General features: G+C 47.2%; 1 protein-coding gene across 3 annotated transcripts in view; it reads left to right on the top strand.

The window, feature by feature from the left end:
• The window catches only part of MAP4K5 (mitogen-activated protein kinase kinase kinase kinase 5), a 98,614-nt gene that overhangs the window by 69,253 nt on the left and 7,078 nt on the right, over window positions 1-22,283 (top strand). For 2 of the 3 annotated variants that reach the window (XR_013841828.1, XM_079988100.1), the window contains exons 17-30: window positions 3,872-3,916; window positions 5,480-5,522; window positions 6,243-6,453; window positions 8,636-8,733; window positions 9,570-9,611; window positions 11,244-11,328; window positions 11,430-11,509; window positions 14,379-14,439; window positions 14,752-14,866; window positions 16,193-16,251; window positions 16,590-16,693; window positions 18,256-18,433; window positions 19,445-19,513; window positions 21,820-21,912. Coding sequence is in view for 2 of the 3 variants with exons in the window: in XM_079988100.1 (XP_079844226.1) it covers window positions 3,872-3,916; window positions 5,480-5,522; window positions 6,243-6,453; window positions 8,636-8,733; window positions 9,570-9,611; window positions 11,244-11,328; window positions 11,430-11,509; window positions 14,379-14,439; window positions 14,752-14,866; window positions 16,193-16,251; window positions 16,590-16,693; window positions 18,256-18,433; window positions 19,445-19,513; window positions 21,820-21,912 (1,283 nt within the window). In the remaining variant the exon portion in view is untranslated. The remainder of the gene's footprint in view (window positions 1-3,871; window positions 3,917-5,479; window positions 5,523-6,242; window positions 6,454-8,635; window positions 8,734-9,569; window positions 9,612-11,243; window positions 11,329-11,429; window positions 11,510-14,378; window positions 14,440-14,751; window positions 14,867-16,192; window positions 16,252-16,589; window positions 16,694-18,255; window positions 18,434-19,444; window positions 19,514-21,819; window positions 21,913-22,283) is intronic. The other variant, XM_079988101.1, reaches the window with a different exon arrangement.

Raw genomic sequence — 22,283 nt, 5'->3', positions numbered from 1 at the left:
GCCGCTTCGAGTTTAATTTTTTACCACGGGGTAGGCAGCAACACGACTGTGCTGGGGGGAGAGAAAGGACAAATGTGAACAAATGCATTCCTATGTACTTGGGCTTCAAGGTGAGGGTGAAGCAGTCGTGCCAAAGTCTTTGTGGGTACCCACTTGGCAGATTTCCATTCTGTTTCCCGGTCTTCTCTAGACAGGATGCTGGAGTAAGTGGGCCCTCTTTGGTCTGATCCTGCAGCCAAGCTCACCTTATGCTCTCAAGTTCTTATCTTCTCTGGTTGTAAATATCCATAGTGGTTTTGTAGGTCCTGCCTTCTGTTGAACTAAGAGGTTTTGCCTTTCCTTTCCCCACTTTTCTTTTCTTTCCTCTTCCCCACCTCCTTTTCTTTTCTACTGTGCTTTTCTCTATGGCCAAAGCTGTTAAATCCTTGTGTGTACAACCAGGCTGGCGTTTTCTGCGCTGGCTTGTAGGACCAGGCAATTGATAAGGAGAGGAGCATGCAGGAAATGCGGGGCTTCTGGCGTCGTGTCTGGCATTTGCTGTGGCTTTGGGCGTGATCGGAGCTGGCTCGGGCACAGCTGCATTCCAGGCAGCTGCAGAGGAGCCCAGAGGCCAGCCCAGAGCACCACCCCACAGTCACCTGGGCAGACAAAGCCGGGTTGCTCATGGTCCCAAACCCCCAAAGAGAGGGAGCGTATCTGCCCCTCCAGCAGAGGGTCACGTTCTTCTCAGCACCGTAAACAGGAAATGCTTGGGGTTTTTGGAGGCTTGGAAAGCTGGATAATGTCACTGCCACACAGAAAGAAAAAGGAGCTGTGGCTTTTGGGCCGCTTTCCGTCCTCTTGGGCTCGTCCAGAAAAAACACAGCGCTGATTTATGGCCTCCGTCAAGGGGTCAGCTCTGTGTGAAAGGTCCGCCGTGGCCTGCCAGCCTTCTGCTGGAGGGATATTTGCTTTAAAGCTGCATAAACATAAAGTTGTATGCAGATGAAGGTATTGCTCGATTGCTTTCCCCCTGTCTCTCCCCACACTCCCCAAAAATAATTAAAGAGGGAGAGAGCTCTCCAGATCTTTTTCCAGTGTTGCACATATGAATTTTCCCTGTCATAGGTCTGGCTCTTGATCTGTTTAGCCCAGGGCTGAACCATCCAAGGTTTTCTGGAGAGCTTTTATTCTCCAGCCTGGATATTCTTTTTTACTTGGGAGATCAGGGATTGAACCTGAGGCTGTGTGTGCAAAACTTGTTCTCTGCCACTGAGCGATGGCCCCGATCCTTTTTTGGGGGGGCGGGGAGAGGAGTGCCTATTTTCCCTGTCCCTTCAGGAACATTTTTTTAAAGCCATTGCTAAATCCTCTTTATTGTTCCTCCACCACCATGACTCTGCCCATTCCCATTCATTGTGCGCCCCAGACCTGGGCTGGTCGCCAGAAATAATGTGGTCGTGGGAGGGCCTAAGAGAACATTGGGAGCATTGTAAGTCAGCGGGAGGCAGCCTTGACCCGAAGGCAAGAACTTAGAAGACGTTTCAATCGAAGTTACCGGATTTTGCGTTTCAGAGCACTAGTAATCCGGGAGGGTGAGGGAGAGCGCTTGCTCATCTCATTGCTTATTTGTTTAAAACTCTGTGGGTTTTTTATTTAAAAATAAATAAATTCCAAGACTTTATTGTGACGTTAAAGTAGAAAACATGAAATAAAACAGAGAAGGGCGCATAAAAGCAGTACCAAGAAATGAAACCAAAGCAAACCAGGGTTCACAGCCATTAGCTCATAAAATAAAGTACGTTCTCAAGAGAGACTACACCGTTGAGTTAGACGTTGCAACCCAAAATGGCCTGGTACAGAAACGGTACAAAACAAACATTTTGAATACCAAATAAAGCCATATTTCATCAGTGGGTGGAGGTGGAGAGAGAGAGTCCTTGTGATTCATTTCTGTAATGCTCCTGAGCGCAGAAGGTGCTTTGCATTTGAGTAGTTTAGGACCGGCCCTTCCTCAGCCTGCGTACCAAATGGAGCTGGTAAACAGCTGCCCTGGACACAGAGTTGACCTGCGCCTCCATGGACAGCTGTGAGTCCAAAATGACTCCCAGGCTGTGCACCTGGTCCTTCAGGGGCACAGTTACCCCATTCAGGACCAGGGAGTCCTCCACACCAGCCTGCCCCGTCCCCCCAAAACAGTACTTCTGTCTTGTCAGGATTCAACCTCAATCTGTTAGCCGCCATCCATCCTCCAACCACCTCCAGACACTCACACAGGACCTTCACCGCCTTCACTGGTTCTGATTTAAAGGAGAGGTAGAGCTGGGTGTCATCTGCATACTTCCGCTTGGGAGGCCGCTGCACAGGGTTGTTTCCGGAGGAGGCGATGTCGGCTCTTCCCTCTGTAGCTCAGTGGCAGAGCATTGGATCTGCTTGCAGCCCACGGCAGCATCCCCAGGCAGGCCTGAGATTGTCTGCTGCCTGAAGCCCTGGAGAGGCGCTGCCAGCCAGTGTAGACTGTGCCGGGGTACACGGACCAAAGGTCTGACTCAGGGTAAGGCAGCTTCCGGTGTTTCTCTCCTCCCTGCAGTGGGGGCCTAGTACCATGTAATAATAATAATAATAATAATAATAATAATAATAATAATAATAAGGCTAACACCAGCAAAATTACAATAGAAACATAATAGGGGAAAGAAGAAGAAACCATAAAAAATACAGGTTAAAATGCAATTTAGAATGCAGCCTCGTTTTAAAAGTAGCCCATGGATCAAAACCGTAAAGGGAGGGAAAACATAAGAGTCAGATTATCTATTGCATAATCTATTGCTGTTGTTTGTAGATTTGGAAGGGGCCCTGAGGATCATCTAGTCCAACCCCCTGCAATGCAAGAATATGCAGCTGTCGTATACGGGGATCGAACCTGCAACCTTGGCATTATCAGCACCATGCTCTAGCCAGCTGAGCTATCCAGACTGCCTCTGTTGCTATTATTAAATTTATAGCTCACCTTTCCTCCAAGGGAGCCTAAGGTGACAAACATGGTTCTCTAGCTCCCCCCTGTTATTTATTTATATTATTTGTTTATTTTGCCCTCACAACCGCCCCGTGAGGGAGGCTCAGCTGAGAGACAGCAACTGGGCCAAACTCACACTCAGTGAGTTTCATTGCTGAGCGGAGATTCGAACCCTGGACTCTCTGCTCCCAGCCTGGCACTCTTAATTTTCCTAGCGGCAGTTGCAAAGAGTGCTACGCGCCAGGTCACATACTTATCTATGTCTGCGAGGAGATATAAAATCATGTCAGGGGCCTTCTGGCTAGGGGACCTTGTCGTTATAGGTGCTAAAAACCGTTCTCTTGCTTCATTATATAAGGGGCAGCGCAGGATATAATGCATAAGGTCCTCCACTTCAAGACATCCAGCCTTGACAGATGCAGCTATGGATTACAGTAGCATTTTCATTCTTTAAATCCGTGTTTCCTGGCTGTTGCTGGACTACAACTCCCATCATCCCTAGCTAGCAGGGCCCAGCGGTCAGGGATGATAGGAGTTGTAGTCCAACAACAGCCAGGGACCTGAGTTTGAGAAACCACGGCTCAGTCAGGCTAAAGAAAGTCAGGCAGTATTAGAGAGCGGTTGTCACACGGTCTTAAGCCAGCAAAGTGCCACCCAGGACTTCAGGTATGCGAAGAAGCCCTTTGTCATCAGTGCTGATGGTTTTGTACAGAATTTCAGAAGCTTCTGGGGTCTCCTCCTGAGTTTGATTTTCCCCACGTAGCCGCTCTACAGATCACAATCCTGGAGCATAAGCCACAGGTGCTCTTCAGCCCTACTACCCCAGTCTAATTTTTTTTTAATAAAATAAAATAATTTTATCAACGTTTTATCTAGGGGGCTTCTTACCAAATTTGGCGACGGCCACGAAGATGCTGAGGAGTGAGTGATTTCTTTCTTGACGTTTGACTTTCCTCTCTCTCTCTCTCTCTCTCTCTCTCTCTCTCTCTGCTACCTAACAGAGTTGGCTTTCTTTAACAATGTCTCAGTCACCCTTGGAGACCCTAAAGGGGCTGGTGCTTCTGCTGAGTGGGCTGGGAAACCCTGTCTTTTGTTTCAGCCCAGCCTTTCTAAACTGTTCTGCATTCAGAGAGTACCTGAGATGTTTATAGCAGTTAGAATCATCGAATTGTAGAGGGACTCCAAGGCTCAATCCATTCCAACCCTCTGCTGTAGAGCAATAAAACACAATGCAGACCATAAAACAGCATAAAAACCAAACGCCATTTTTAAAAAATCCGTAGAAGTAAAATGTACTGATTTGGGAAGGCCTAGGGAGAAAAGGAGCGCTTTAAGTAAACATCGAAAATATAACAATGTTTGGATTTGCTTCACTTCTGAGGGAAGAGGGTTCCGGAGAATGTGATGCACAGAATTTTTGGCTCTGGGCAGGAAGCTTCTCGGGCTTCTCTCACTTCCCACCTGCAATGCAATGCCGGTGCGGTGCTCATTCGGTTTCCATGTGCAATCCTTTCAAAAAGTGTAGCTGGCTTAGCAAAATTCCATGACGCCATCTGCAAAGCTATTAACACATTGTCCCACCAAAAATATGTTCTCCTTCCGATGGCTTTTCTTTTTAATTGCCATCTGGCAGAATAATTCTGAAAAATCGAAGAATGGCAAGGCTGGAGTAATTAGAGGATGTGCTTTCTCTGTGCTTAAAAAACAACAACAACGCCCCGAAACTTTGCATTATGCTAACTGCAGTTCTGTCCTGTGCAGAGTTTTCAAACCACATGTGGTGAAGAGATCAGAATTGTGCGAGTTTACAGATCGCAGGGTTTGTGGGGGTGGCCATATTCAGATTTGGCAGGGGGAGAGGGAAGAGGGGTGGGACAGACAGTCACAGTCCTGATCTCGTCACCGTACCTTAGTCCCAGGTGTCTGTAGGGCTTCCTGTGCCAAAGAAAAACTAAGATCATGCAACCTCTATAAGTCAAGCACATCTTCCCCATTGAAGCTGGATTTTGGAAGTTTCAGGGCAGACGACAACAGAAGAGTCCTTCACGCTGCACATAGTTAAACTCTGCAGTTCGCTTCCAGAAGATGTAGAGATAGCTACCAACACAGAGAGAGAGCCTTGTTGGGCAGTCAAGGTGTTCATCTGAGAAACCCCAGAGGGATTTCAGAGGCTGCTCACATTTTCAGGGCCCTGCAGAAGTGAAGCATTTTCTGGTATGTGACAGATACTGACGGGAGGAGAGGGAAAACCCCACCGAGAAGGGTTGTCTTCCACCGTGTGTTTTATCCTGCTGGTTTTCCGCTGTCCTCACTAACACCCCTCCTTTTAAAAGTGACTTTCTGCAACCAGAGGCTTTGGTTTTGGAAAAATGAAATGATAGCCTTGTCAGCCAGCTAACCTTCCTTTTGAAAGCCTACGTGCACATCAAAGCCAGGTGGGAAGGAATACCATTTTCGTTGGCTATTCTTCTTGTTTCTTTTTAGATCAACGCTGAAAAGGGGAGGGCCCCCTCCATTACCTCCGAAGGTGAGTAAATGCCGCAGCCACATGACGTGTGCCTCCGGGCTGGAATGCTGAAAGTGTCTTCGTGGAGTGTACTGAACCGGTTAGCAAAGAGAGGGGGCAGATCATTTGGGAAGAACATGGGGCAAAAGAGGGCAGCAGCAGGGGGCAGGAGGAGAGGCCAAATTTTGCTAAATGTGGCATTTCCTCCAGGCAAGCTATTGAGGAAGGGGAGCGCTAGTACATCAGATTGCAAAGCAGCTGCCATCGCCATACTCAACAGCAGGCTCCATTGGCAGAACCGGTGCTGTTAACGTAACAGACATTCTGCATTTCTAAGAACTCGGATCTTTTTGTGTGGTGGCGCCTGCACTGTGGAACTCCCTGCCTCTTGATACCGTACCCTGTTCAACGCCTGCTGAAAACATCCATGTGTAGAGAAGCCTACCCTGGTGTTTAGAAAGCTGGTGGCGAGCTTAAAACTGTTTTTGGTCTATTGTCGTTTTAAAATTATTCCTTTGGTGCACATTTTTATTCTTATTTATTTATTATTTAAAATGTAAATCAAGGTTTAAAATATAAATGAAAGAATGAAAGAAAAAGAAAAATATATATTACTTTTAATTTGTTTTACTGATATATTTTTGTGCTTTCTCTTTTTTGTGGTTGGTTGGTTGGTTGATTTAACAATCAATGTTCTGAAATCAATCAATCTGTTTCACTTTCTGTGTCTTCTTGCTGTAGCCCAGGCTCAGTATCTACCAAGAGGAAGGCCTCGTCGATGATGAGAAGTCCCAGACGATCAAGTATTGCCCCGACTCTCACGGCCAAGCCCCACCGTCTCACCGGAGACAGAGCATCCCGGTGTGCGGGCCTCAGACAGAACCCTCCCCAATTGGGATGACCAGCAGCGTCAGCAGTCCTGGTTTGCTCACCACCAGGTACAGCGACTTGGGTGAGTATCCTCATCCCGGGATGGCCACCTGAGCTGGGTGCAGAATGCACTAAGCCTCTGAGCACCCCGGCCATCGGAGCCGCCCCACGAGATACCTAGGACTGCGGGGGGAAAGGTTAGAGGCAACCTCCGCTGGCAGTTTCCGAAGGTGAGGGTGCCAAATTAAGAGTCGGCTCCTTTGTGCTCCCATGCAGCTGTACTGAGAACAATCTAGGGGAGAGGAAGTTTTTGGTTTTTTCCCCTGTGGGGGGAGCAGTGCTTGCTGCCCCATGCCACTGATCTGCAAACGTCTCATTTCCCTTCGTTCGACCGTGGTTCATTCTTTTGGTTGGGTGTGCACAGTACAGCTGCACCAGAGTGTAGAAGGAGCTGGCGTTTTCGTTTCTGCTTTTAAGTCAGAAGTTTTCTTAGCAGACTTCTTAAATCATCTGAATCATCTGAAGGGTGCCAAATTGGTGAAGTGTGCTGTGATTTAAAAAATACGGTCTGCAGTCGAAACAGACCGGAATGTCACCATGTAGCATAGATTGACGTCTTGAGGCCCTGGCCAATAGCAAGGCGCCCCAGGCCAGAAGCTGGATTTTGCACCTTTGCCTCCCCAATCTACATTCTACACTCTCCCCACCATTCCATCCTGCCCCAGTTTTTTAAAAGCCCATGAACTGACCTTTAAAGCCCTAAACGGCCTCGGTCCTGTATACCTGAAGGAGCGTCTCCACCCCCATCGTTCAGCCCGGACGCTGAGGTCCAGCTCTCAGGGCCTTCTGGTGGTTCCCTCATTGTGAGAAGCAAAGCTACAGGGAACCAGGCAGAGGGCCTTCTTGGTGGTGGCACCCGCCCTGTGGAACGCCCTCCCACCAGATGTCAAGGCAACTATTTTACTTTTAAAAGACAACTGAAGGTGGCCCTGTTTAGGGAAGTTTTAAATGTTTGATGCTGTATTGTGATTTTGATATTCGGTTGGAGGCCGCCCAGAGTGGTTGAGGAAGCCCAGGCAGATGTGCAGGGTATAATTATTATTATTATTATTATTATTATTATTATTATTATTATTATTTATTAATATCTGGCTGCAAATTAACGATGAGCTGATTACTGTATCGTATTTTTCAATGTATTTATTAGTTTTTACACATTTTAGGCAATGCATGTACCGTATTTACTCAAGTCTAATGCGTCATCAGACCTAATACTCACCTCAATTATCAGAACCTTGAAACCCAAAAAAGGATTTGCCAGTGAATGTAGATGTGCCATCGAATCTAATGCGCACCTTGATTTTTGCATCATAATTTGTCCCAAAAAGGTGAATTTGGGTAAATACGGTATGTGTGTAACAATAAAACAACAATAGCAGAATAAATCACGTAGACATTTTGATAAGAAAAGCAAGTGAGAAGATACAAAAGGAGATCATACCGCATCGTCACATACGTTAAAGACTCGATTTGATTTACTGATTTATAGTATTTCTCTGCTGCTTTCCATTCAAATGAATTCCATAGCAGCTTACGAACAATAAATAACAGTAATGTAATGGAACATCACATCTACAGCGTAAAGAATATAATGTTATTAACAAATTACCAGTAAAACAATTACTATAATTACTATAAAATAATAATAAAACAATTACTATAAAATAATAATAAAACAATTACTATAAAATAATAATAATAATAATAATAATAATAATAATAATATAATTTATTATTTATACCCCGCCCATCTGGCTGGGTTTCCCCAGCCACTCTGGGCGGTTCCCAATCGAGTGTTAAAAACAATACAGCATTAAATAGTAAAAACTTCGCTAAACAGGGCTGCCTTCAGATGTCTTCTAAACATCAGATAGTTGTTTATTTCTTTGACGTCTGACGGGAGGGTGTTCCAGCCCTGTGTCTGGTTCCCTGTAACCTCACTTCTCGCAATGAGGGAACCGCCAGAAGGCCCTCAGAGCTGGACCTCAGCGTCCGGGCAGAACGATGGGGGCGGAGACGCTCCTTCAGGTATACTGGACCGAGGCCGTGTAGTGCTTTAAAGCTGCTAACAAGCCAGCAAGTAAAAAATAGACTAAACATCACCAGTATAGCATGTCATATTATACCATTAGCAAGTATATAAAGGCATCTGTAGTCTAAAAACAATATGAGCGAAGCAGCAACTTAATTTTTTGCTTCTTTAGGCAACGGGGACACTGTGCCAAAGCTTGCGGAGGAGAACGCTGACGGCTTGGGCTACGTGCCACAGCTGCCACGGAAGAAGGACAAGCGGGAATATCTGGTGGGTGGCTTTGCACTCGGCTCCCTTGCGTGGCCTCCTTGTGGCTGCTCCTTATTGCCTGCCTCCATCAATCTGTACCCAAGAACTGCTCTTATTCAGGGCTTTGGGAATTTAATTAATAGTAGTAATGTTGATGGGACGCAGGTGGCGCTGTGGGTTAAAGCCTCAGCGCCTAGGGCTTGCCGATCGAAAGGTCGGCGGTTCGAATCCCTGCGGCGGGGTGCGCTCCCGCTGCTCGGTCCCAGCGCCTGCCAACCTAGCAGTTCGAAAGCACCTCCGGGTGCAAGTAGATAAATAGGGACCGCTTACCAGCGGGAAGGTAAACGGCGTTTCCGTGTGCAGCTCTGGCTCTGGCTCTGGCTCTGGCCAGAGCAGCGATGTCACGCTGGCCACGTGACCCGGAAGTGTCTCCGGACAGCGCTGACCCCTGGCCTCTTAAGTGAGATGGGCGCACAACCCCAGAGTCTGTCAAGACTGGCCCGTACGGGCAGGGGTACCTTTACCTTTACCTTTACCTAGTAATGTTGATGATGATCCTGTACCAGGAGTGGTCATGTGTACCAGAATGTATTATTATTAGTATTATTAGTATTATTATTAGTATTAAAATTTGTATACTGCCCTGTACCTGCAGGTCTCAGGGTGGTTAATGTACAGATAACAGGGTGGCCTGATCCAGGCTTGACAACAGAAAGTTGCACACCCCTTTTGCGAAGCAACCGCATAATATGTCAGCTTGGATTTGAATTTCACCCCCATCCCTTTAAGGTGTTCCTCCCAGTGTTTGCCTTCCAAAGGTGGTTTGTGATACTCTTTTTTTTCCCCCCTATCCACAGAAGCCAGCAATCAATGGCCTCCCACCGACTCCCAAGGTGCTGGTAAGAAAGCTTTTTGATCAAGTACGAGGAGCTGAAACGGCACGTCTTGAAACTGCTCTGCATGTTGTGCCGATTCTAGCTTTGCTTAGCCCCGAGAGAAAGGGCCCGGACAGAGACAAATTCTCACTCTGCATCTCCTCAACGTTAGCTCCCTGCCTTTGAGCCAGGCTCCCATCTCTGTTTCTTCTAATGGAGATCAGGGTTTGCAAAAGCATCTGTGCCCAGGGTCAGCAGCAGCGCCTGGCATACTGGGGCATATACTGGGGTCTCTGCAGGGGTGCCCCCTTGCCTGCGCCCTCCTCTGTTTCAGCCCCCTGGGACTCCATTGCTTCCTGTTCATGCTTGCATGTGAGCTGGCTTTCCAGAGGCGGGGTGTGCATGCTGTCACCGGCCAGGAGCCCTCACGTTACAGTGGTGTTGATGTAGGGCAGCCCCCTTTCTCCAATCTTGAACAGGAGAGGGGTGCCAGTTGGGCTCCCCAGGGTTTTACGGTGTTGCTGCCTCTGCTTAATAATCCAATTTGCAGGAGAAAATGATCAAAAGCGAAGATCCTTGTGGGAGCCTGGCTCAAAGGCAGGGGGCTAACAGATTGAGGTTAAATCCTGACAAGACAGAAGTACTGTTTTGGGGGGACAGGAGGCGGGCGATTGTGGAGGACTCCCTGGTCCTGAGTGGGGTAACTGTTCCCCTGAAGGACCAGTTGCGCAGCCTGGGAGTCATTCTGGACTTACAGCTGTCCATGGAGGCGCAGGTCAATCAATTCTATGTCCAGGGCAGCTGTTTATCAGCTCCATCTGGTACGCAGGCTGAGACCCTACCTGCCTGCAGACTGTCTCGCCAGAGTGGTGCATGCTCTAGTTATCTCCCGCTTGGACTACTGCAATGCGCTCTACGTGGGGCTACCTTTGAAGGTGACCCGGAAACGGCAATTAATCTAGAATGCGGCAGCTAGACTGGTGACTTGGAGTGGCAGCCGAGACCATATAACACCGGTCTTGAAAGACCTACACTGGCTCCCAGTATGTTTCTGAGCACAATTCAAAGTGTTGGTGCTGACCTTGAAAGCCCTAAACGGCCTTGGTCCAGTATACCTGAAGGAGCGTCTCCACCCCCATCGTTCTGCCCAGACACTGAGGTCCAGTGCCAAGGGCCTTCTGGCATTTCCCTCGCTGTGAGAAGCCAAGTTACAGGGAACCAGGCAGAGGGCCTTCTCGGTGGTGGCACCCGCCCTGTGGAACGCCCTCCCACCAGATGTCAAAGAGAAAAATAACTACCAAACTTTTAGAAGACATCTGAAGGCAACCCTCTCTAGGGAAGCTTTTAATGTTTAATAGATTATTGTATTTTAATCTTTTGTTGGAAGTCACCCAGAGTGGCTGAGGAAACCCAGCCAGATGGGCGGGGTATAAATAATAATAATTATTATCATCATCATCATCATCATCATTGAAAGTCCCATCCCGGCACAACCGGTAATTTCTCTGGCCTCTGAGACATCCATTGGCAATTGCCCCCTCATCTGCTTTGTTTCTTTGTGTTTTCTTATGGTCAGAGGAACTAGAAACTTGTGTGTTGCATTTACGCCAATGAAGACACCCCGTGGTTTCCCCCCCCCTCTTTTTGCTGTTCCAGATGGGAGCCTGCTTCTCCAAAGTGTTTGACGGCTGCCCTTTGAAGATCAACTGCGCCACATCCTGGATACACCCAGACACAAAAGGTGAGGGTGACTTTCCGTTTTTGAGCTGGGGAGGAATTCACACCCCATCCCAGTTGCGTTTCCGAAGAGGCTAAGCCAGTTTCTCCTCTGCCATGTTCTAGATCAGTATATCATCTTTGGCACAGAAGAAGGCATCTACACTCTGAACCTCAACGAGCTCCACGAAGCCACCATGGAACAGGTAGGGGAGAACTGCTCAGGGCCAGCAGGATCCTTCTGGGAGGCCGAGGCCAGGGAGATGGGCAAAGCTCCCTTTCGGGATGGGGGACTAGGTGCGCCTCCTCCAGGGCAGGAGGGCTGGGTGGCCATTGTGGGTGGAGCAAAGGGCTCTCTAATCTTCCATGCTCTAAGTGCCATCATCTTAAGACAGCAGTGGAAAACCTGTGGCCTCCAGGTGCTGCTGGACTCCAACTCCCATCACCCCTGGGTCTTAGCCACACTGCTTGGGGCAGATGGGAGTTGGAGGCCAGCAATACCTGGAGAGACACAGGCTCCTCAAACTGAGAAAAATGTGAAACCAGCCATCGGAGCTTCTCAGGTTCCCCAATTTCCCTAGCTAGTATCTGCATGACTTAAGATCAGCCTTCCCCCAGCCTGTTGCCCTTCAGATGAACCACAGCTGCAGCCATCACCATGCCATGCTGATGGGAGCTGAAGTCTCTAAAACACGAGTTCGGCTTTTGTTTTACAGGTGAAACTCGAAAAATTAGAATATCGTGGAAAAGTTCCTTTATTTCAGTAAATCAACTTAAAAGGTGAAACTAATATATGAGATAGACTCATGACATGCAAAGCGAGATATGTCAAGCTTTGATTTGTTATCATTGTGATGATCATGGCATACAGGTGATGAAAACCCCAAATTAACAGTCTCAGAAAATTAGAATATTAAATGAAATCAGCAAAACAAGGATTGCTAATAGAGCAATATTGGACCTCTGAGAAGTAGAAGCATGCATATGTACTCAGTGCTTCGTTTGGGCCCCTTTTGCATCAGTTACTGCTGATAGCATCCATGCCACGCCGCATTGAGGCAGTAATAAAGGCTTGACATATCTCGCTTTGCATGTCATGAGTCTATCTCATATAGAATCATAGAATCATAGAGTTGGAAGAGACCACAAGGGCCATCGAGTCCAACCCCCTGCCAAGCAGGAAACACCATCAGAGCACTCCTGATATATGGTTGTCAAGCCTCTGCTTAAAGACCTCCAAAGAAGGGGACTCCACCACACTCCTTGGCAACAAATTCCATTGTCAAACAGCTCTTACTGTCAGGAAGTTCTTCCTAATGTTTAGGTGGAATCTTCTTTCTTGTAGTTTGGATCCATTGCTCCGTGTCCGCTTCTCTGGAGCAGCAGAAAACAACCTTTCTCCCTCCTCTATGTGACATCCTTTTATATATTTGAACATGGCTATCATATCACCCCTTAACCTCCTCTTCTCCAGGCTAAACATGCCCAGCTCCCTTAGCCGTTCCTCATAAGGCATCGTTTCCAGGCCTTTGACCATTTTGGTTGCCCTCCTCTGGACACGTTCCAGGTTCTCAGTTTCCTTCTTGAACTGTGGTGCCCAGAACTGGACACAGTACTCCAGGTGAGGTCTGACCAGAGCAGAATACAGTGGCACTATTACTTCCCTTGATCTAGATGCTATACTCCTATTGATGCAGCCCAGAATTGCATTGGCTTTTTTAGCTGCCGCGTCACACTGTTGGCTCATGTCAAGTTTGTTTTTAACCAAGACTCCTAGATCCTTTTCACATGTACTGCTCTCAAGCTAGGTGTCACCCATCTTGTATTTGTGCCTCTCATTTTTTTTTGCCCAAGTGCAATACTTTACATTTCTCCCTGTTAAAATTCATCTTGTTTGTTTTGGCCCAGTTCTCTAATCTGTCAAGGTCGTTTTGAAGTGTGATCCTGTCCTCTGGGGTGTTAGCCACCCCTCCCAGTTTGGTGTCATCTGCAAATTTGATCAGGATGCCCTTGAGTCCATCATCCAAGTCGTTGATAAAGATGTTGAATAAGACCGGGCCCAAGACAGAACCCTGTGGCACCCCACTAGTCACTCTTCTCCAGGATGAAGAGGAACCATTGATGAGCACCCTTTGGGTTCGGTCAGTCAGCCAGTTACAAATCCACAGAGTGGTAGCATAGTCAAGACCGCATTTTACCAGCTTCTTTACAAGAATATCATGGGGCACCTTGTCAAATGCCTTGCTGAAATCAAGGTAGGCTACATCCACTGCGTTCCCTTCATCTACCAGGCTTGTAATTCTGTCAAAAAATGAGATCAGGTTCGTCTGACATGACTTACTTTTCAGAAATCCATGCTGACTATTGGTGATATACTAGTTTCACCTTTTAAGCTGAATTACTGAAATAAATGAACTTTTCCATGATATTCTAATTTTTCGAGTTTCACCTGTACTCATTTAATTTCCCCAAGCCATCCTTTTAAGATACTGCCTGAAAGAGTTTTTATTCTGTGCTGCTGCCCTGCTTTTATTGTTTCTGCTGTTTTTCAATATATTTGCTTCCGATGTGTTGGTTCTCATTGTCTTTAGTTATTCAGTGTCATCTCAGGAGGTGACGAGGTCCACCCGTACTGGAGGCATTTAAAGAGAGGTCAGGCAGCCCTCCGTAAGAGAGGCTGAGGTTGCATCCTGCAATAGGGAGCCTCCTCTGAGGTGGACTCTGGCCTCCAAGTGTCTCCTTCTGACTGTAAATTTCTGTGGTCTGTGAGTCAGCCAGGAAGTGTGAGGGATAGAGAGAGGTTATATAAGCTATGTATATTTGAAAATAAAACAGATTAAAACCGAGTGTAACTCTTGAAAGCTTAATAGTAACCTCATGACCCAATGAATACTTATCTGGGTATACACCCCATTCATCACAGCAGGACCTAACTTCTGAGTTAACATAAATATGATTTTATGCTGGAAGGGACCAGCAAAATTTAACCTGAGTTGCCAGAAACTGCCTTCCATGCTTCCTTTAACGCCTCCCCAGTTTTTCACCCATGGGAATCTCTTCTGCTCCTTTTTCTAGCTGTTTCCACGGAGATGCACCTGGCTCTATGTGATCAACAATACCTTAATGTCGCTCTCAGGTATGTCAGCTGCTAAAGAAATGCACCGCAAAGCTTAAATGGGGGTTTGCAGGGGAATAGGATATTCTCTTAGGAAATCTTCCCTTTGGTGTGCTGAATTTAGCTTGGCTTACGGTAATGCCACGGAAGTCATTTTTAATTTGTTTCTTTCTCTTTTGCTCTCTGCAATTTGCTTGGACCTCTCTGGATGTTTTGGGGCTGTCCTTTTTAGAAGGTAACCTTTTCCCACTCTGTATTCTTTTTTTTTATTCAGTATTTGCATTATTGTTATAATATGCCAGAGTTTTGAGACAGGCCATGTTTCTGTTGCAGGGAGAACATTCCAGCTCTACTCTCATAACCTAATAGCTTTGTTTGAACAAGCCAAAAAAACAGGCCTTGCTGCTCATATTCAGACCCATCGGTTCCCCGACAGAATATTGCCCAGGTAAGCTAGCACTCTTGAACCCAGTTTCAGGGCTAGCTGACATAATAGGACTACAACTCCCATCAGTCCCAGCCAGTCAAGGATGATGGGAGTTGTAGTGCATCAGTGTTTGGAGAGCCCCACGTTCACTGCCCTGGCAGTAAGTGCGCCTTCCCTTGTTTTTTATTTTATTTAGATAACACAGATTGTCAGCTCTTGGAATTGTTAGGTGTGTGCGTGTTTTTCTCTATGAAGTAAATCATTTTTAAAAGTCAAGAAAAACTGCAGTTTCAAGAAACAGGAAAACATGGGGCAGAACTCAGTATTGCACTCTAAGAGTTGTTCCATCAGCACAAGGGTTTCGGCTTCCCTGATGGAGTGGTCACTCCTTTCCTCCCCCTCTGTGCTGTCCTGGGCATTTTCCAGAAAGCCACACGCACCCCAGGCAATTTGCAGCGATGTGGGTAAGCCCTGCTACACTAGCAGGAGTTGTTGCACTGGCTCCCACTAGCGCAAGTATTCAGTTGAATCCGTCCCCAAGTGCCCAGCATTGTGGTTTGGGCCTCTTCTTACCCCATGAGCCTGCCTGGACATGAAAAAATCTTCTTCCAACAACCTTCACTTACCTTCAGAGGTAAGTGGCAGCTTATCCAAAGAAACCTCATTTCTTAGATGGCCACCAACTTGCAGGGATGCCGTGATACAAAATGCAAAATGCCTTGATAAAGAACAGGATATGAAATCTTGCATGGGGTGGAGAAAGTGAGAAGGGGATTAGACTGTAATGAGGGCTATCAATCATCGCTTCCCATGATAACTGTGTTCTACCTCCGCTGTCAAGAGGCAAGTATATTGCTAGACACCAGGTGCTGGGGAAGAACAGAGGAAGAAGGCCATTGTGCTCATCTCCAGAGGCATATGGTTGGCCACTCTGGGTAGCCGGAGACTGGACTCAATAGGCCTAAGGCCTGATCCAGCAGCCCAGACTCTTCTTATCCTTGTAGATAGGAAGTCAGATAAAACACTGGAGGTCTGATTTGTGGGGGAAGGGGGGTTACATCAGGAGAGCCCTGCTGGCTCAGGGTCCATGCTTTTGGTAGGTCCTCCAAGGGAACACAAAGACTACCCACTTCCCTCTTGTATTCTTCCCCCGGCTGCTAGGCAGAGGTAGACTGCCTCTATCCATGGAGGGTCTATTTTGGGCCCATTTTGCAAGCTTGGGCAACAGTCACATTGGTTTTGCTCCATCTACGTTCCCGTTCATATTCAGCGGGCTGAATACAAAAGTGACATAAGAGATAGTCCTAGTTAAACCAACAAACCATTAACACTTAACTCTCATTTCAGGAAATTTGCCTTAACGACAAAGATCCCGGATACAAAAGGGTGCCATAAATGCTGTATAGGTAAGTCTTCCGCTTGAGCTTCTGGAGACTACCCTCTCCCAGTTTTGTGGACCTGCTTGGACCTTCTCGGCCGGGGCATCTGCTCCTCCCTCCCTCCCTCCAAAGTTTGTTACCTGCTTATGTCCACCTTCCTTCCATCCCGGAACCCAAAGCAACATATATGTGTTTTGCTACCAAGTAGTATGCAGAAGATTGGGGTGGGGGGTCAGTGTGATGGAGCTGGCCTGTCAAAGCAGAGCCAGCCAAGTGAGTTCTGCTCCCAGCTCTCCCTCTCCTGGAACTGACTCAGTCCTAACCCTTTGGGGTTGTTCCTCTGCTTTTGTTTTCTTCCTCTGCAGTGAGAAATCCCTATACAGGCCACAAATACCTCTGTGGAGCGTTGCAGCTGGGGATCGTTTTGCTTCAGTGGTATGAACCAATGCAGAAGTTCATGTTAATAAAGGTGCGTGAGGCCGTTTTTGCGCGACTTCGTGGTGGTGTTTCATGGGAATGTGTCCGCTGAGGGTGGAACCTAAAGGTTTCCGTGCAAGACGTTAAGCCGTTTCAGATCTGGAGTGGGAGTCGCATCTGCCGTCAGTTAACTTCTGTGCTTGGTTCAGGGTGTTGATGCTTCTCATCAGAGCCCTAATAGACCGTTTTGAAGGGGCAGCCAAGACTTGAGGGACAATGAGGACCCCTTCACCATTGACCCCTGTGCTGTGGGATACCAAGGCCCTCCCTGCAGCTCATCATCACACTGTCTCCAACTCCATTTAGAGTAGCAGATGAAGGGCTCCTTTTCAGGAGAGCCTTTTGCAAGTGATCCGGAGTCTTCTATACCTGTATATTTTTATGTTGACGTTGCTTTTGTTCATTTGCATTGCAAGGGGGGGGGTTGGACTAGATCAGGGTTTCCCAAACTTGGGTCTCCAGCAGTTTTGGGATGACAACTTCCATCATCCCTAGCTAGCAGGACCAGTGGTCAGGGATGATGGGAATTGTAGTCTGGAGACCCAAGTTTAGGAAACTCTGGACCCTTTGGCTTCCTCCCAACTCTGCAATTCTGACTCTATAGTGATCTTAATTTACCATATTTATCTGTGTATAACATGCCCCCAATGTATAAGATGACCCCTATTTTTTTAAACCCAAAATTAAGAAATTAAGTAGTTTAGCTTTTTTTGGAGGGTGGAGGAGGTCACTTCTGCCAATCGCTCACCCGCCTGCCCGCTACTGCCGATCGCACACCTTGCTGCAGCCGCCTATTGTCTGCCCGCTCGCTGCCACCAACTGCCCACCCGCTCACTTGCCACAGCCACCAATCACCCTCCCAATCACTGCTGTCAATCTCCTGCTTGCTGCTGCCATTAATCGCACGACCCGCCTCTGCATTCACTATCCATGTATAAGATGACACCCAATTTTTGCCTAATTTTTTTTTTATAGCATAAAGCATCGTCCTATACAGGGACGCGGGTGGCGCTGTGGGTTAAACCACGGAGCCTAGGACTTGCTGATCAGAAGGTCGGCGGTTCGAATCCCCACGACGGGGTGAGCTCCCGTTGCTCGGTCCCTGCTCCTGCCAACCTAGCAGTTCAAAAGCACGTCAAAGTGCAAGTAGATATATAGGTACCACTCCAGCAGGAAGGTAAACGGAGTTTCCGTGCACTGCTCTGGTTTGCAGAAGCGGCTTAGTCCTGCTGGCCACATGACCCGGAAGCTGTATGCTGGCTCCCTCGGCCAATAAAGCGAGATGAGCGCTGCAACCCCAGAGTCGGTCACGACTGGACCAAATGGTCAGGGGTCCCTTTACCTATCGTCTTATACACAGAAAAATACGGTACTTTTTTAAAAAAAATGCTGTTGAGGCTTGTCATTGTTTACAGAGTGAGATCTAAATGTTGAAAATACTTTAGATGTCCACTCAGTAAGAAGCCAGCTCTCAGAACAGGCCGGTTGCTGTTCAGTCTCATCTTTCCTTTCTTTTTGGTGGCCTTGTTGTTTCTTTCCCCCTGCCCCTTCCAGCACTTTGATTTCCCGCTGCCGACCCCCCTGAACGTCTTCGAAATGCTGGTGATCCCAGAGCAGGAGTACCCCATGGTGTGCGTGGCGATCAGCAAGGGAGTTGAACCAAACCAGGTCGTCCAGTTTGAGACAATTAACCTGAACTCTGCTTCTTCGTGGTTTACAGAAACTGGTGCAGGTGAGGCTCCGGCAGACCTGAGTTCAGTTTACTATAAGAGACAGTATGAGTTACTCACAGCGAAAGTGGGGAAGTGCAAGAGGTTGGAGGGGCCAGGTTCTTCTCAGAGGAAGGTTCTGTCACCTGGAAGGCTCTTTTGGGGGGGAGGGCAGCAGAAGAGGTGGCATTATAGCGTGGATAATAATAATAAATTTATACCCCACCCTCCCCATCCAAGAAAGCTCAGGGCGGCTAACAACCAATAATAAAAACAAGTTGATTAAAATACAATTTAAAAGAATTAAGATACAACATTAAAACAATTAGGGAGCAATCTCTTCATAGGAGGAGAAAGGAAAAAGAAAGAGGGGGAGGGAATCAAACTGATTCTGAGCCAAAAGCCAGGTGGAACAACTCTGTCTTACAGGCCCCACAAAAAGAGATCAGATCCCGCAGGCCCCTGGTCTCAAGATGCAGAGCATTCCACCAGGCCAGAGCCAGTGTTGAGAAGGCCCTGCTCTGGTTGAGGCTAATCTGACTTCCTTAGGGACCTCTAGGGTGTTGTTATTTGTGGACCTTAAGGTCCTCCGCGAGGCATACCAGGAGAGGCGGTCCCGTAGGTACGAGGGTCCTAGGCCATGAAGGGCTTTAAAGGTCAAAACCAGCACCTTAAATCTGACCCTGTACTCCACCGGGAGCCAGTGCAGCTTGAAAAGCACTGGGTGAATATGCTCCCATGGCAGAGACCCCGTGAGGAGCCTCGCTGCAGCATTCTGCACCCGCTGGAGTTTCTGGGACAGCTTCAAGGGCAGCCCCGCGTAGAGCAAATTACAGTAGTCAAGCCTGTAGGTGACCATCGCATGGATCACTGTGGCCAGGTCGGGGCGGGAAAGGTAAGGGACCAACTGCTTGATGCGGCGAAGGTGGAAAAATGATGGCGAGAGCAGAGAGAGAAGATTCAGGGGTTTGAGGAAGAGTTGCATCGGTGGGCTGGATGAAAATGGTTGCTCTCTTCTTCTCCCCTCCATCAAGGTTGCCAACAGCTTGATGCCATCCACGTCACCCAGCTGGAGAGGGACACAGTTCTTGTCTGCTTGGACAGTAAGTAGCAGGAGTTAGAGCTTGCTCCCCCCCCCTTTTCTTTTTTGAGCTCTGAGGCAGAAAGCAATAGAAAAGAGGGGACAAAAACAGAATAAACACAATAAAACATAATAATAAGCTAGCTAGGGGTGATGTGATGGCAGTTGTAGTTCAACAACATCTGGGGACCCACAGGTTGAGAAAGGCTGTTTTATGGCAGACAAAGATGATGGATTTTTTCGGAGCTGGCCAACCTGACTGGAAGAGTCCGCGACCTGAAGGAGGAGGAGTATCAGGAAGAATGGATGAAATTTAAAGACTATTTAGCTAAATATGTTAAGATAATTGGGAAAGCTTGCAAATATTACATAGGCTTAGGATTTAAATATGTAAGGATAGGATTTAAGATGTTTAAAGCTAATTGAGAAAGAATGAAAGATGTTAAGTGATCAAGTTAATTTTTTGAGAAATTGGATTTTGGAAAACTGTTAAAATGATATATAATGAAATTCAACCAAGGGGATTTGAGGAAGTCACTTAATAATGTTACAAAGATTGGTTTAATTACAAATAGGATATATGTGTGTTTGTTTGTTTGTTTTAAATTTTTGGAAAATCAATAAAATCTTTGAAAGAAAAAAAAAGAGAAAGGCTGTTTTAGAATAAGGCAGCCTGAAAGCAGCATTTAAGCATCAGTAATTACACATTAATTACACATTAAAACCCTACATAGATCAGTTCCTCAAAACACATAGCGTATTTTTCTTTTCTTTTTTTTATAAATATTTATTAAGCATTTTTTAAAACTATCAAAGACATAGGTAATAACATAGTATTTTCAAATATCCATGTTTCATGCACCTCCTTGGACTTCCTCACAGCTCTTGCTCCTGCATTCTAGACTTATAAATTTTGCTAGCAAATTATTAAATTAGTTCCATTCATATGATAAAATTTCCCCAAATTAATTCTCAAATTTCGGAATTTAAAATCACACTTATAAAGTACTTAATTATACAATACTGTTTAACCAAAATTTATCTTTTCTTCCAATTACGCTTAAATTTATGTTTTTTATGTTTGATTTGTTGAAGCCATGTTGTTACTAATCTTACATCTTTCTTAACATTCATACAATTTACAATATTTTTGTAAATAATCCTTAAATTTGTTCCAATCCTCCTCCACCAGTTCTTCTCCCAGGTTTCGGATTCTGCCCGTCATTTCCGCCAATTCCATATAGTCCATCAGTTGCATCTGCCATTCTTCCAGTGTGGGCAAGTCTTGAGTTTTCCAGCATTTAGCGATGAGTATCCTTGCTGCTGTTGTAGCATACATAAAAAAAGTTCGATCTTTCTTTTGCACACTCTGGCCGACAATGCCTAAAAGAAAGGCCTCTGGTTTCTTAGGGAAGGTATACTTAAATACCTTTTTCAGCTCATTATATATCATTTCCCAGAAAGCCTTCACTCTAGGGCAAGTCCACCAGAGGTGAAAGAATGTTCCTTCAGCTTCTTTACACTTCCAACATTTGTTATCACATAGCGTATTTTTCGCCCTATAGGACGCACTTTTCCCCCTCCAAAAATGAAGGGGAAATGTGTGTGCGTCCTATGGGGCGAATGCAGGCTTTCGCTGAAGCCTGGAGAGCGAGAGGCGTCGGTGCGCACCAACACCTCTCGCTCTCCAGGCTCCAGGAAGCTATCCGCAAGGCTTGCGGGCGGCAGCCTGCAGCGCGGAGCACGGGGCACCCTCCGGAGGACGCCCCGTGCTTCGCGCAGGTGTCTGCAAGCCTTGCGCGCCCGGGGGGAAGTAGAGCGCCCCGTATGCCGGACAGACATCCGCAGCGTGGGGAGCCCTGCAGGAGTTTCCCGCAGGGCTCCCCACCCTGAGGATAGCAGCCTGCCGCCTGGCGGGCGGGGCGCCCTGAAGCAGAGCGCCCCACGCACCGGACAGACATCGGCCAGCCCCACAAGCTCGGGGGACAGCGGGGAGGCGCAGCGCCGCCATCCCACTGTTCCCCAACCTGGTTTTGGGGGGGAAATAAAGGGGGGGAAATTTCCTTTATTCCCCCCCCCCCCCAAAATAAGTAGGTGCGTCCTATGGGACAAAAAATACGGTAGTTTATTAACATTCCTGTGTTATTATGATGGTGGTGGTGATTTTGCCCTCTGTCGCTGTGGTTCTCCCGCAGCAGCCATTGCATGTATTGTGGGCTGAGTGGCTGCTGCCGTGGACCCTGGCTCTTCCTGCTTCCCTATATTTGTTGGGGCAGCCTCTGAGCTGACCCAGCAACTCCAATTTGGCCCTCGTTTCTCCCTTTTAAGGATTTGTGAAAATTGTGAATCTGCATGGGAAACTGAAGTCGAGCAAGAAGCTGGCCTCCGAACTAAGCTTTGATTTCTGCATTGAATCTGTAGGTGAGCAGAGACCGTCTTCGCCATCGTTTCTTGTCTCCAAAGTGCATGCAAACTCGGAGTATGTTAACTGTGTAAAAGTGTATGTTAACTCGGAGGTGGGGGTCCCTTTTCAACCCGGGGGCCACATTCCCTTCTGGGCAACCTTCCAGGGTCTAAATGCCAGCAGTGGGTGGGGCCAGGTACCAAAGCAGGCAGGGAAACACATGGGAATTCCCTCTTTGTCCTCCACCAGAAGTTTTGTCAGAGTTCAAGGATGCATTCTAGCCAGGCAAAAATCCTCAAGGAGGGTGCCAAGCTGTGGCCGGTGAGAATGTGTAGCCTGGAGAGAGTCTTGGGGGCCAGGTAAAGAAGCCTGGAGGCCCCAAATCCCT

The sequence above is a fragment of the Podarcis cretensis genome (assembly GCF_951804945.1).
Source record: "Podarcis cretensis genome assembly, chromosome: 1".
In the NCBI taxonomy this organism is placed as follows: domain Eukaryota; kingdom Metazoa; phylum Chordata; class Lepidosauria; order Squamata; family Lacertidae; genus Podarcis; species Podarcis cretensis.
Note: the sequence above shows the minus strand (reverse complement) of the source record. Positions and strands in the feature narration are given on the sequence as shown.